The 13113-nt window shown below is 35.8% G+C and overlaps 1 protein-coding gene across 2 annotated transcripts in view; it reads left to right on the top strand.

Moving 5' to 3' along the window:
• The window catches only part of ARID5B (AT-rich interaction domain 5B), a 127717-nt gene extending 118888 nt beyond the window's left edge, over positions 1 to 8829 (top strand). For both annotated transcript variants that reach the window (XM_053451208.1, XM_053451209.1), the window contains one exon: positions 5565 to 8829. In XM_053451208.1, coding sequence (XP_053307183.1) covers positions 5565 to 7715 — 2151 coding nt within the window. In that variant the 3' untranslated portion in view covers positions 7716 to 8829. The remainder of the gene's footprint in view (positions 1 to 5564) is intronic.
• Positions 8830 to 13113: the final 4284 nt, after the last annotated feature.

Genomic DNA, 13113 nt, shown 5'->3' with positions numbered 1-13113 from the left:
CCATCACCACTGTCTCTTAAGCTCTGAGATGTCCTGTAAAATCAAAAAATAATTGTTGTGGGGTAGGGTGGGGTTGATGGCAGGGTTAGTGTCTAGGTTGAGACCCAAAGAGAAGTTGATCTGCTGGGTTTGTTCTGTGTTGTGGATATTGTTGTTCAAAATATTCTTCACAACCAGGCAATACTTCGCTCATATAACTTTGTGACCCTGAGCTGAAGGAACAATCAGATAATCCATCATCTAAGTCAGATGCAGGCACTGCCAATAATTCTGACTTCTTATGCTCTCCTTCCTCTTTCTTGATCCCCCCTTTTAACTCCCTAGCCTGTTCTCCCAATGTTTCTACACCACCCCCCATTCTCTCAGTTTGTTGTCTTGGTTCCCTATAGTTACTGACCCCTTCTTTCCTCCTCCAATTATTATTTTGCCTTGTGCCATTTCTCTGAGGATCCCTCCATCTCTGATTTCTCCAGTAACCCTCTCTCTCTCTTTTAATTTCCCAGTTATTATCTTGCCAGTAGTAGTTGTACCTTTGTGGCTCATCCCATCTCTGTTTCCCCAAATTATTACCTATCCTTCTGGTATTCCAATTATTACTCCCCCAGTATGTATTGTCTTTCTCTGTCTCCTCCCATCTCAGATTTTTAAATTTATCTTCTTTTTCATTTCTCCTCCAATTACCACTCTCCCTGTTTCTTCCATTATTATTACAGTCTCCAAATCTCTGGTTTCTCCAATTATTTCCTTCTTTCCTCCTCCAATTCTGACTAAATCTATGTCTTTTTCCCTGAAGCTCCTCCCATTGCCGATTTCTCCAATTATTCTCCTTGCATTTCATATCTCTAGGTTCTCTTTGAAACCGTCTCACTGCTGAGACAACTAACGCATGTTCAGTGTAAAGATGATCAATCCACCACTTGTCTGCTCTAGTTAGCAGCAGTTCTAGGTCTGTGGGCCTTTGGTCAAACAGCCTCACAAACTCCTGACATTCATGGGGTAGAGCATCCAACACTCTGGATATATGTGCTGGTGAACCCAACTCCATTGGCTGCTGTGGCTGACGCAGTGTAGACCAGAATAATATCCGCTGAGCTACTTCTCTAGGACCATCTGTTTGTCTCATTGTAATGTCGGCTAATTCTTTCTCTACACTGAGTAAATAGAATTGTTTTGCTGCAATTCTTCCTGCCTGTTTAGACACACTGTCATTAAATCCCAGTAAAATACTAGCTATGGGACCCATAGCATACTCTAACAGCTCCGTCCATTCCTCTAATTTAAGGCCTCCTTTACTAGCTCTCTCAGCTCCCCTCTGAAACCAATGTGTAAAATTGTTAAAATCATTGGTTGGCATGTTTCCCCACCATTTTTGGAAACTATCCTTCTCAGCCATAGACAAAGGATGTGTCTGGGTAGAAAAACCTATTGGCATTTGTTGCACATTAAAATTTTCTGAGACAATTATTGGGGCTTGTGGAAGATTAAGTCTTGGGCTATTATGTAAATCTTCCCTTGGGTTTTCAGGTTTTATTTTATTTTTATACTCCATTACCATGTTCTGGAGTTCAGTGATTTTAACCAAATATGTATCCCTCTGTTCCTCTATGTCTTTTAATTCCTTTTGTAAGTTATCCACGATTGTGGTGGTCTTTAAGGCAGCTAGCATAATGCAGTCCTTTTCATTTTGTGCTTCCTCCATTTTGCCTGCTAATTCCATATTCTCTTTTTTTAATTTCTGTACCATGTCTGCCAAACCTCCAATTGTATACAGTACAGATTGTGCAACTAAACTTTTTCTTTTCTTAGCACTTAGCTTTGCTTTAATAATGTTTGTTAAAACATCCATAAATCCTTCATATTTCCCACAGTTGGAATCTGTTGGTTCTGGGAGCATGTATGGACCATTATGCTTTTGAATATAATTTCTAAAATAATTGTGCACTTCTACAGAAAAATAGTTAGCACCTGGGAATGCCATTGTAAAATACTGTTAATCTTCAAAAACAAATTCAAATGAAACCCCCTTTAAATAGTGCAGACAATGGTAACAATGCTTATATGTTAACTAAGGCGAATACAGAAAAGTTCGCTTTTGATGGCCTATCCTGAAATGAGAAACAAAGAAAATGGTGAGAAAACCAAACAAACCCCCCCCCACACAATTCAATTCACCATGAGGCAAAAGGTTTTTGTATTCAACTAGGCCTCACACATGCACCAGGCCTACCCCACGATCAATGGCAAAGATATTAAAACTGGTGTATAAAGAAAAAATTACAAATAAAATTGCTACTAAAATTATGCACAAATGTAAGAACGAAATAAGACACCATTTGCAATAAAGATGTTGAAGATATCTCCACAGTGAGGGATACTGTCTTACTATCACCAGGCCTCATACACAAATCAGGCCAAGATTTAAAACAAACAAAACATCAACAAGATTATGCACAATATATATTAAAATCAGTAATTACACCCCTGTCTTGTGAAAATGCTGCACTGCAGTTGCGCTGTGCACTAAAAATGCAATTTAGTCACCGGCCTCATAAATATCTGCTGTAGAAGTCTGATATTCGTGGTCGCCAAATGTGGTGTTTAAACCAAATATAAAAATATATCTCACTGAGGTTCGTCTACTTTAACAGATATTTAATAAGAGACAAAAACACAGTAACATACAATAAATGAGTGACAGCCCAACATACAATGCAACACTTTCCAAGACTAACCTGCAACCTAAAGGTCCAACATAACTCAGCACACCACCGATAACCCCATCCATGCAGGATGGTGGGCAGAGAGAAACTGAACTAAGATTTTGCATTCAACAGGCATATTGAATCACTGTAGGTGTGCCCTCGTTAACATATCAAAAGACATGTAATACAGGAAGAGTTCAACTGGCTAAAACATTGACCACAATACTTATGTCACCACACCCAGAAGAGGAAGCGTTCGGGTTAGAAATATGTATGTATGTATGTATGTATGTAGATGTGTTACATGCATTACAGAGGAGCATGATAGTGGAAATATACCACAGTAGATCTTGACACCCTTCCTCATAAAACGAGGATCAATATTAATGCATAAACAAAAGGCCTTACTTGAAAATACTTTGAATGTCAGTCAGTAAGCATAACAAACATCACACAACTGACATTTGTTCTTTAAACATCGGCCCTGCCTATGCCATTGGAAGTATTTTATTCTAAGAATCTCAGTATTATCTCTGATGTCAAGGGTCAAAAACGTGATTGCTCAAAAAAGTTATGTGGCGTCCCCAAAAACACACTTGAAAAAACCTGCCTATGAAGGACTGAATACAGTCAGCTTTCCTTTACTTTCACTCCTGTTGCAAGTAGACGGCGGAAGTGGAAAGCAGTTGTGTGTTTTTGTAAAATACAATATTTATCCGTTAAGCTTTAACAAAGTGCCTAGAAAATGCAGAAAATCAACACCATCAGTTCTAAACAGTTTCCAGTTTTCTGTTGTAGTAAGCAGATGTCTTTTTTACTGGGCTGTTGTTTTGTTTTCATTTTTTAATTATTATTACAATGTAATGAAACATACCATAAAATAAAGTAGCCCTGTTCATGGATAAGATGAAGATGTTTCCAGCACACAGAATAATTTAAAATTATGTTTTTATTTTAAAAATAATGCTTTTTATTCATTTTCTTTTTTACATGTATATTAATATATATTAATGAAACAACTATTAAATTAAATGTTATTTGTAATAATTAATTATTTATTTATTATTAAATAATTAAATCACCTCTTGCCATTTAAGAAGTATTTCTCAACTAACACACAAGCTAAAACCTTATGCCTCCTATAGAGCATTTCACACCCTTATAAAATTAAAATTATTTCCGTATGGACTGGGATTGTAGATTATAAACGTTTAGTATCTTTTAAATTTACTGAGAAAGTGTGTCTTTTTGCAAACCAGTTTAGTCTAATTCTTGGTTATTGTCCCAAAATTCACCAAAGGTGTTGTTGAACAGAAATAAATGTCGAGATTTAAGCTTTCTAAAGTATTACCTGATTTTTTTTTCTTTTCTTGCTTGACTGACTGGTATTTTCATGTAACTGAATAAGCTCAAGAGACTGCTGATTGTTAGATACTAAATTAAAGTACTAATGATGGCATTTTGACTGAAAAGAGCTGTTATTAAAAGAAAAAAAAATCTCCAGCAAAGATCACTAAAAGACTCCAACTAATAGGAAATACTAAACTCAGAGGGGTATTAAAAGCATCAAGTACAGAAAGACGTCTTCAAAACAGTTGTGAATCATTAGTTTCTTTACATTCCCTTTACTGCCATGATCAGCCATACAGAATTTAGATAATATGCTTCTTGATGTTGCCTTGATGCCTCTTATCTTAACTAGACAAGGGAAAAATAATAAGAGCGCACACAATGTTTTGTGATGGCTCTCTAACAAAAGAATGACAGCAACTTTTGTAAAAGCCTGTCAGTCTACTGTATTTCAGATTCATTCTGATGACCCTAGAGTTTGGGGGTTACTTGACTGCATTATAGATTGAAAAAGATTCAATTGTGAACTCAGGAGTTATAGATAGAGCTATCATAAGCTGCTGTCTACTGGTGGCTTCCAATCCAAGTAACAAAGAAAAAAAAGAATATAATTGTGTAGTCGATGCTACATGTATAGTTAACATTAACACTCGTATTCAGTTGTAGAATACATTAGCAATACAGTATATTTATTCTTTAGGAGCATAGAACAGATTCTTGTAAACCTGTGAACCTATTGTTCGGCAAATTGATGGAATATGTAATTCTTTGGAGAATTGTTTTTCTTAATACTTATTCTGGCAAATTGCTATATTTTTGATATATTGAAAATATTTTACGGCATATTAAATACTACCAAAATGCTATACATATAAAGGTTAATTCCTCTGGTACTATTAATTATAGTTAATATGATATAATGCATGTGATATGACCCCTCAAAAAACATCATTACCTGTGTTCTGAGAAATGTTATGAATCTGGGTAATTTATAGGTTCATAATAAAAGCAGAAAATAAACAATTCACTGAGCAAGAAATTAAATTGATTAAAATGAGTGCACTGTGCACTCACCATAAATTATAGTGCTCGGGTTATTTGTACTTATAAGCTTCACTGATCAATATCTTTGCTTTTGCTTGTACTCTCATTTCACTGCATTAAGGGTATAATTGTGCTTTTTTAGTGTTTTAGTGATTTTTCCATTTTACAGGTACTTATTGGAGTACAATAATATCCAATGTTTAAGCTGCGTAAACGTGTTTCCTTTTTTCCATCTACTCTTTTTTAGTTTTCTGGAGTTGTAGGAACATGAAAAAAAAAATAATGGTAGGGTTTGCTAAGCACTAAGCAGTATGTTGGGGATATTGTAGGTGAGATGAAAAAAAACAGTTGGATTATAAAGCCTAACAGCTACTTATCCACTATTATCTGTTTATAAATATTGTTGTGTATGATTAAATCTTAATAAATATTTTGTCTGATTATTTATCTATATTGTGTTCCATATAGGAGACGACAGAGGAACACGATCACCTGGAAGTGGAAGAGAAAAGCTTGTCTCATGCATGTGACTCTGAGGATACCAAGCCATCTATAGACTGTTCTGAATCAAAGAGTGGTGAAGTCAAATTGTCTGCATCCTTGATAAAGGAGGAGCTTGAAGATTCAATCACTAACAATGACCAAGTCACAGAAGAGAACGACCAAGACCAGAATCCCAGTGACTCTAAATGTATTAAAGTAGAAATTATTAATTCCAGTGAACTAGATGAGCACTCACAAATTTCCAATGAAAAATCCGTTATGAAACCAGATCAAAGCAAACAAGGATTTCCAGATTCATTGGAAAATGAAACATGTGATGAGAATTTTAATATATTTCCCCAGATTCAAGTCCAAGTGCAGCATGAGGTCCACATGGAAGATGAAAAACTACCCAGTATACCAGATTATATTGCAAATTGTACAGTAAAGGTGGACTCACTTGTATCTGAAGACCTCAAAAATCCTTTGGACAGCAACATATTACAAAATGCACTTAAGCAAAATCCCAAAGTTTACTTGGTTCAAACACTCGACGTGCTTAAAGAAAAGGATGTTTCTGCATCTTTGAATGAGGATTCCTCATTTGGTAACACACCCTTGCTTTATTCCAGGGGAAATCCAGGAATCATGTCTCCGCTGGCAAAAAAGAAACTGTTATCTCAGGTTAGTGGGGCATCACAGTCTGGAAGCTATCCCTTTGGCTCTCCGCCTCCATTAATAAGCAAGAAAAAATTAAGTACAAAAGCTGAGGTATCTTCACCTTTACCACAAACTCACCAGGTATCCAATTCTGAATCTGTCCCTTTAAACAGACCTTCTGTGATACAGCATGTTCAAAGTTTTAAACAAAAAAGCCCAGATGACAAGAATATTAATGACCTTTACAAACCCAGTACGTATAACAAAGTAGAATCTTACCGTTCTGATTTCTCCAAGCATCATCAAAGTGCACTTGCTGAATCTTATGCGTTGAAGTCGAGCATGCCCGACTGCAAGGACAGAATGACAGAAAAAAGAAGTACACATCATTCTAATGTGCCTAACTTTCTGGCAGAATTCTATTCCTCACCACATTTGCACAAACTCTATAGACATACAGAGCACCATCTTCATAATGAACATTCATCTAAATATCACCCAAGAGAGATGTTTCGAGAATCTGAAAATGTGTTGTCTCCACACAAGCACCATGAGAAAATTCATTACCATCACTCCTTGCACCACCAAGACAAACACAATACATCAGATAACATGGATGACCAGCCAACCGATTTGAGCCTCCCCAAATCTGCACACAAACTTTCCTCGAAAATTCCAGGATCCAGCACTTCTCATCTGTTGGTCCAACAGGAAAGTAAATCTCAGAATCACTTTCAAGTTCCAAATAGCAAGAGCATGGGTGCTGAATGTAACCCAAAAGCCTGTAGAGTATCACCTATGACAATATCTAAACGGCATCCAGAATCCGTTCACAGGCCTGTCAAAACTCACAATGTAAGACTTGATAATTCAAGAAAGGTGGAAGCTTTGGTCCACCCAATCACTATTGGAAAAAATAGTCAAAACTTTGGAATATCTAGAGTTCTAAAAAGAAACTTGGATGATATAGACAGTCCTGTCTGCGAGAAGAAAATACGAGCCGTCTCTCCTCTTAGTTTACCAAAGGAGATGTCTGGGAAAGAGACATTCACAGGTCATGATGGTGAAAGCAGCAAATCTGTGCATGATGTTCATTCTAGTAACATGATGGAAGGCCACAAATATCCTTTGTCATCACCTATCTTTCCCGGAATCTATCCTGGAGGCCTATGTGGCGGGCTAAGTTCTCGCATACCAACCACTTATTCTCATCCACTCCACTACTTGAAAAATCAGACTATGCTTTCACCTCTAATGCAGCCATTAGCCCTTCATTCCTTAATGATGCAGAGACAATACCTGGCTAACTCCACTAACTCCCAACAGCTATACAGGCAACTGGCTTCAGGTTCATCTGTAGGGTCTTCATATGGAGACTTATTACACAATAGCATTTACCCCTTAACAGCAATCAATCCACAGTCGGCTTTTCCTTCCTCCCAACTTTCATCTGTACATCCTAGCACAAAACTTTAAAGTTCTCCATGACCAGTGGCAAATGTTAAATATTTTAGCTACATTCCTTGCTCAGTAAAAAAATATTCTGCATCAAAATATTGTCTATGTGAGCCACACCATAACTTGTACCTTCCAACCTAATATGTTAGAGGTAAGAACTGGGTTATATTTCAGTTCCATACTCTTTGGCTTGAATAGTACTTTCATATACCTTATAAACGTACTATAATTCAGACTTGCACATGTGATTTTTAACACCTATGGAACTAAAGAGTTTCTTGAAAGCTGACCCTTAAGTGTTAGACAAGTGTTTGGAATACCGCTGGTGCAAATATTGGATGAATGAAAAATATACAAAGGGGTAAAATGTTGACTTCTTGTTTTAATGTTGTTGCGTTGCTTTTTATTATTTTTTGTTGTTGACTGTTAACCCTTTGTGTGCCAGAGTTGAGAGCAGCATGTTGCAACCTGCTGCTCGTTTTCTCTGGCATGAGAAGGGTTCAAAGTTCAATCAATGCAATGTATAGTTACAGGTCAATCAATATATTAAATTTTAACACTATAAAGACAGAAAGGTAAACACTGTTCAATTGACTGTACATATCTGCTCTTACAAATATCAGTGTCACTGTCTGTTCACCTAATTTATATGGATTAATCTTTTTCAGTTGATTCTGTGCTTTTTTATTATTATTTTTTTTTATTAAACAATATTATATTAAGTGCAAGGTCATTTTTGAGAGGCTATTATTTGTGTGTCTGTTAAACCATGATGGCTGATCAAACATCTTTTTGTAACAGTATTGTTTACGTATTGAAAATTGTAATTTGAGAGATTGTCCAAAGAGAATTAGTATAATACTGATCACACGTTTTGGCATGCAAACAAAGCCCTAGTTCGGAGAGATTTTCCAGTAATGCAAAAAAAAGACTTTTTATGTCTTGAAATCTCGTTTCAAGCTAATTAAATGACACCTAAGAATAATCAAATATCTACAGCTTTTCACTGTCATGACTGAGCTGATGTTAAGGCAACAATGACATGCCACATAGATCCAGTAGCCATACCTGGGTAAGTCTGAGGTTTGACCCAACTTCCCAAACATATGCAAGAGCAAAATTATAAAATAAACTAGTTTTTAGGAGAGGCTGCATGATAGCAGAAACATAAGAGCACATTATTAAAAATATATATATATATTTGCTATACAAAATTATTTTTCTCTACCCTGCTTAACATGTCCAACACATAATGTGTCTTTTAAACACATGGCTGCTGTAGAAATATTTTTATTTTGGTCATGTTGGGACTGGTGCTAAATTTACCCTTCCTTCTAAACTGGGTGAGGGAAGCAATTTAAGATTTCAATTCTTATACAGACTTGAGCCCCATAGGTGCCCAGGAAATGCACACGTTACACATTGTTCTTACAAAATAATGATCACAGCCTGTGATTATATATATATATATATATATATATATATATATATATATTTATATATATATACACACAAACACCAACATTATTGACCCATTATGTACATGAATAAAGAGACGGGTTTATAAATGATAAAGTATTTTGGGGAAAATTATTATTTTTCAGTAGGGTGAATTTTTCAGTGTTTTTTGTCCTTATTATTGTGTGTAAACTTAAATCTGCTATTGCATAAATGCCAGGTCTTTAGGTATACCTGGCGACTATGCTAAACAGTCAATTGTCATGTAACAGCTTCATGTAACATTATTACGTAACATTTGATGGCCTGTGTGAAGATTACCTTGTGTGAGACCGAAATCATTAAATATAAAATGTTTAAGCAAGTAAAAGCCAACATTTTCATACTGTGGGAACTTCCTACCAGCAACATATTCTGTCCTAGGAGACTTCGCCTAGCTCAATGGGTCAGTTTCAATGGAGATCTGTGATCTCCCAACCGGCCCACTCACACTGAGGAGGACTGTGATGAGGGTCATTTCCTGGTGCTCCTTTCCTTCACCATGTGGGAGCCTGGCATAGGTTGAGCCGGGTCAAGGAGGCAAGGTTAGCTACACATACCAACGTGGCTAGCCTTCATTACATGACACTCATCACACTGTAAACTTTTTGATTCTGTAGTTATTGTAAACTCCTTCTGTTAAAACACATAAAAAAGAGGCAAAATCATTGATAGTTATTAATGTCAAACTCACACTCCGCTCCCCTAAGAACACACACTCTGTATTGTAATACCATTGTGTATTAAAACAAAGTGCATTCCTTCTTAAAAGTAACACTTATTTTGTCACCAATTAATGTTCTCAGCTAGCAGTCGGTTCATTTTTTAATCCTCTCGCACAAAATATAATTGCTGCCACTTTACTTATTGGTCCCAAGGATAAGGTTGTTGACATAACTCAAAGAGTTTTCTTGACAGCAAAGCCTTTAATAAGGTGTAAATCTTTTAAAATATGCATTAAGAATTTTGACATTAATTTACCTCTGCATTTTAGCATTTGATTGGGTTTTATGTTCCCACTAGGAACGGTTTATGAGATCAAACATTGCAGCTACAAATTCTTTTACTTGGGTGATCCAGAAGCTTGTAATCTCCTAGTAACCTAGAAGCCATGTTTCTTTACCACCTATTTATTGTTCTTTTTTCCAAACACCCTTAAAGAATAATGCACACAAGTGGGGGTGGCAGAAAGCCGAAAAGATTTAATGAGTAGTCTATATTTATTTTAAAATACTCTTGTTAATCATCATGCAAAAATATCACTAGAGGATCAGCCAGCCGTAATGAATCCATAACGCTTCAGTAGAGTAATATATAAAGATGTTTGATGGTCTTCCCCAGTGTGCAGTCAGATGTAACTGTGAACATAATAAAACTACTATCAATGACTCTGTAATCAAATGATGAGCCTTTGGAATGTTTCTACTTCCCTTGCAGTAATCGCGTCTTAAAGTATATGTATCAGTAAAAGGATGTCTCTGGATCAGTAGATATTATTGGAATGCTGTAAGTCACTGCATGGTGATCTTTAGAATCTTTAGACGTGGTGTCTTTCGAAACAACCATTATGATATTAACGAATCACAAGGTTAAAATTCTTAACAATCAAAATGCGATGGCTAGATTAAAAATTTACAGAAAATTAAAAAGCAGCCTAAAGTGTAAATTACCCAAATATTTCAATTTTTGGAAAAATATAATCCAGTTGATTATATATGTTCATTACACCTCAGATTTGAGAATATATCTAAGTCTGGCTTGAGAGCCAAGTTACTTCTTAAAATCTATTTCAATTCCATGCTATAATTCGAGCATTCATGTATAACACGTTCCAGATTCAATTTTGAGAAACACATTAGACATGATGTTCACTTGTGGTAATGATCATCACATCTATGAACAAGGCATCTGATTGTCCGTGCAGGCAAAATACATATACACAGATAGTCTATATTCGTGACAAGACTTAGGGGGGTATTTAGTAACATGTCAGTGCTGGTATCCCTTAGCAACATTATGTTAAAATTAAACATTTTGGTGCAATTGGAATAATGATTGTATGCCATTTGTGTCAGTTACTTTTTTCTTATATACTAAATACATCATTCATTCAAACTTTGCATTATGCTTAATACTAAACAACCCACAACTATACTTACCATGTATAATAGTAAAGTCCAAGAATAATATATTATTTCCTTCCCACTATTGCTTACTAAGAGTTTCTCTGTTTGTGTTCCACATCACTTCCTGGGGCCTTGTTTTTCCAGTGTCCTTTACACGTTAACAGTCCATCAAGAGGCAATGATGCTTGATAGAAACGATGATAGGAATGTTTTTTTTGTTTTCAACAGATAGGAAAAGGAAAAGCCATTGTAGTTAATGTGTTACATGCTTTGTAGTGTTAGATCTAAAATAGCCCATTAGCTGCAAAGTACTAGTTAAAAAAAACCCTAATATGTAATATGGCGTTTATTTATGTTTTCTGAACTATATTTTTGTTTGACAACAACCTCTTACCACTTATTAATCCCGCAGAGCCATTTTGCTTATAAAGAATGCATCCAGCCCAATTATATAGGCTACCGAGGCAGCTAGTTGGCATTGGGTGACTACATCAGCCATGTTTTCCAGGACACATATAACTTTCAACTACCTGTGCCAATCAGGGACATGTAAAAACTATGCCTGGAAAACATGGTCAATGTGGTCCCCTAAGCTGTGGAAGGGGGTGCGCTTGGGTTTCAGAGACCCTAGGGCCAGCCCTGCCCATGAAAGCCACAGGGTGTTTTATTATGTGCGGTTTGAACAGTAGCCTACATGTTCTCTTTACTATTATTATTATGCAGTGCTTTGTCTTATATATTCTATATCGTATGGCCTAGTTTTGTCATTTTTATGACAAACGCATTTAACAGAATTTTTTAAAAAGTGCTGCAGAATATGATGATATTATATAAATCTATAACTAATAATAATGTAACTACAGGTACTACATTTAGGATATTCTAAAAATATATTTTTCTATGCCAACATCTTACTTTTGAAAATAAAAAAAAATATTATTTTAATAATGCTAATGTATTGTCAGCTTAAAAGTCTATTTATTTGAATTGTCCTTGCAAACAAGCATATTTATCAGCAGCTGTTTCTTGAAAAAACTTGTGTTTTCAAATCAATTCTCTTCTCTCATATAAATTGTCGGGTAGACATGTTTAAATTTGTTATAGGTAAAGAAACATGCATGTGTAGTGTAACCATGCCACCAGGACCTGAAACAGAATAATCCATCAAATAAATAATAAGATTTATAAGGATTTAAAATACCAAAAATTGTGTAGTGCTGCTACAGCTGGCTTTGCACATTGACAAAGGGGGTTACCCCGAACATGTGTGTGCCAGTTATTTGTGCTTCTGCCCTATATTTCCAATAAATGTAGTGCTTTTTCACCAAAAAGCTAAGTGTGCTTGACTTCTCTGATAATAAATTCCTCTCTCAATAATAAATTGTTCACAACAGCATGGGAACAAAAGTGAAAATTCCATTTTAGATTAAGTGATGGAGTGCAGGAGGAATTTAGAGAGATACAATTGTTTTTCAACGGTTGCCAGCACCCATGGGTACACAAAGAGTTAAAGCTATACGTTCAATTGCAAAATAAAAACTCTCAATTGGACCGCATTCCTAGCTACTCGATTAAGGAGGTGGTGTGCAGCCTGACATTGCTGGCGAATTTGTCTTTCTTGCTGCGGAAGTGCATAATGTTCTCTATAAATACAACAGAGAGAATTAATGTTCTGCTCCTGATGAGCGTCATTTCGGAATTTGATTATAAACAGTCGACCACTTCTCTGTTTGAAAGGTTGCAATCAGTGTTAACGGACATGGTTTTTTTTTTTTTGCTTTTATTTCCTTCTT

This window comes from Spea bombifrons, chromosome 11, assembly GCF_027358695.1.
Source record: "Spea bombifrons isolate aSpeBom1 chromosome 11, aSpeBom1.2.pri, whole genome shotgun sequence".
NCBI classification, from domain to species: domain Eukaryota; kingdom Metazoa; phylum Chordata; class Amphibia; order Anura; family Pelobatidae; genus Spea; species Spea bombifrons.
Note: the sequence above shows the minus strand (reverse complement) of the source record. Positions and strands in the feature narration are given on the sequence as shown.